The 1,901-nt window shown below is 43.5% G+C and overlaps 1 protein-coding gene across 1 annotated transcript; it reads left to right on the plus strand.

Moving 5' to 3' along the window:
* The first annotated feature begins 453 nt into the window (after window positions 1–453).
* LOC138873786 (uncharacterized) lies at window positions 454–1,437 on the plus strand. Its single transcript, XM_070152264.1, has 2 exons — window positions 454–562; window positions 671–1,437. The coding sequence occupies exons 1-2, from the start codon at window positions 454–456 to the stop codon at window positions 1,435–1,437; spliced, it is 876 nt and encodes a 291-aa protein (XP_070008365.1).
* Window positions 1,438–1,901: the final 464 nt, after the last annotated feature.

Here is a 1,901-nt window from a genome sequence, read left to right on the forward strand (position 1 = left end):
ACCTCTATCAGAAATTTGGAGGTACAGTTAGGCCAAATCTCTCAGTCTTTAAATACTCGCCCTAAGGGTGCTCTACCAAGTGATACGGTAGTGAACCCGAAGGGTGGAAACAATCATGTCATGGCGGTAACAACGAGAAGTGGGAGAGGCGGTGATGTGAATGCCTCCAAACAAAAACAAATCTTAGATGATGATGTTGAGTTGCAAGAAGATGAAGTCCCTTTGGTAGTTGAAGATGTGGTTGAAGAAAATGTTAACAACAAAGTGAGAATTGATATTCAAGATGTTGATGTGGAAACTCAAAATGATGTGAACCCGTCTAGGAAACACATAGTAGACATGCTGGAGTCAGTTGTGCCTAAAGCCAAGGCTCCTTTTCCAAGGCCACCTACACCTTATCCTTAAAGGCTCGCGAAGCAAAAGAATGATAATCAGTTTAGGAAGTTCATTGACATGATGAAGAGCTTGTCCATTAAGGTCCCTCTGGTGAAGGCTCTTGAACAAATGTCGGGCTATGCAAAATTCATGAAAGACTTGGTCATAAAGAAGCATTCTATGGATTGTGAAACTATAAAGATGACTCACCAAGTTAGTGCTATAGTGCATTCAATGGCCCCGAAGCTTGAAGATCCTGGTGACTTCACCATTCCTTGCACCATTGGAAATGCAGATTTTGCCAAGGCTCTATGTGATTTGGGAACTAGTATCAATTTGATGCCCTACTCAGTGTTCAAAACCTTGGGTATTGGGAAACCTAGACCGACTTCCATGAGGTTACAAATGGCGGATAGATTGATAAAGAGACCATTGGGTATTATTGATGATGTGCTTGTCTGTGTGGACAAATTTATCTTGCCAGCTGATTTTGTGATCTTGGACTACGAGGTGGACTACGAAGTTTCTATCATACTGGGCAGACCTTTCCTAGCTATGGGGAAGGAATTGGTAGATGTGGAAGCAGGGGAACTCACCTTCCAGGTGGGTGATGAAAAGGTGGCCTTTCATGTGTGCAAATCTATGAAGCAGCCCAACAGTACCGAGGTGTGCTATTTTGTTTACCTCGTCACAGCAGTGATAATTGATGACACCAATGCAATGATCAATGTGGAGGACCCATTGGAGGCCGTATTGTTGAATCTTGATGTCAATGAAGATGTAAGCCGAGTGGAGTGCGTGAATGCTTTACACGGAATGGGATCTTATTCTTATGAGCCTAGGAAATTATCTTTGGATCTCGAAAATAGAAAGACTCCACCAACTAAACCTTCAATTAAGGAGCCTCCAGTGTTGGAGTTGAAACCACTTCCTCCACACCTCAGGTATGAGTTCTTAGGCTCAAATTCTACTTTGCCAGTTATTCTTTCTTCTTGCCTTACTAACATGCAGGTTGATGCCACATTGGCGGTGCTTCAAAAGCGAAAAAAGGCAATTCGATGAACTCTAGCTGATATTCGGGGATTAAGCCCCACATTCTGTATGCACAAAATTATCTTGGTGGATGATGCAAAGCCTTCCTTGGAGCATCAAAGAATATGGAACGAAGCAATGCAACAAGTTGTGAAAAAAGAGTTGATCAAGTGGTTGGATGCCGGGGTTGGGTACCCCATCTCTAATAGCTCTTGGACTTCGCCGGTGTAATGTGTACCGAAGAAGGGTGAAATGACCGTGGTTACAAATTCTCAAAATGAGTTGATTCCTACAAAAGCAGTCACTGGTTGGAGGGTATGCATGGACTACCACAAGTTGCATAAAGTGACCCGCAAGGATCACTTCCCTTTGCCTTTCCTTGACCAGATGTTAGACCGACTTGCTGGGCGTGCCTTCTATTGCTTCTTAGATGGGTACTCTGGGTACAACCAAATCTTGATTGCTCCGGAAGATCAAGAGATGACCACATTCGC

This window comes from Nicotiana sylvestris, chromosome 7, assembly GCF_000393655.2.
Source record: "Nicotiana sylvestris chromosome 7, ASM39365v2, whole genome shotgun sequence".
NCBI classification, from domain to species: domain Eukaryota; kingdom Viridiplantae; phylum Streptophyta; class Magnoliopsida; order Solanales; family Solanaceae; genus Nicotiana; species Nicotiana sylvestris.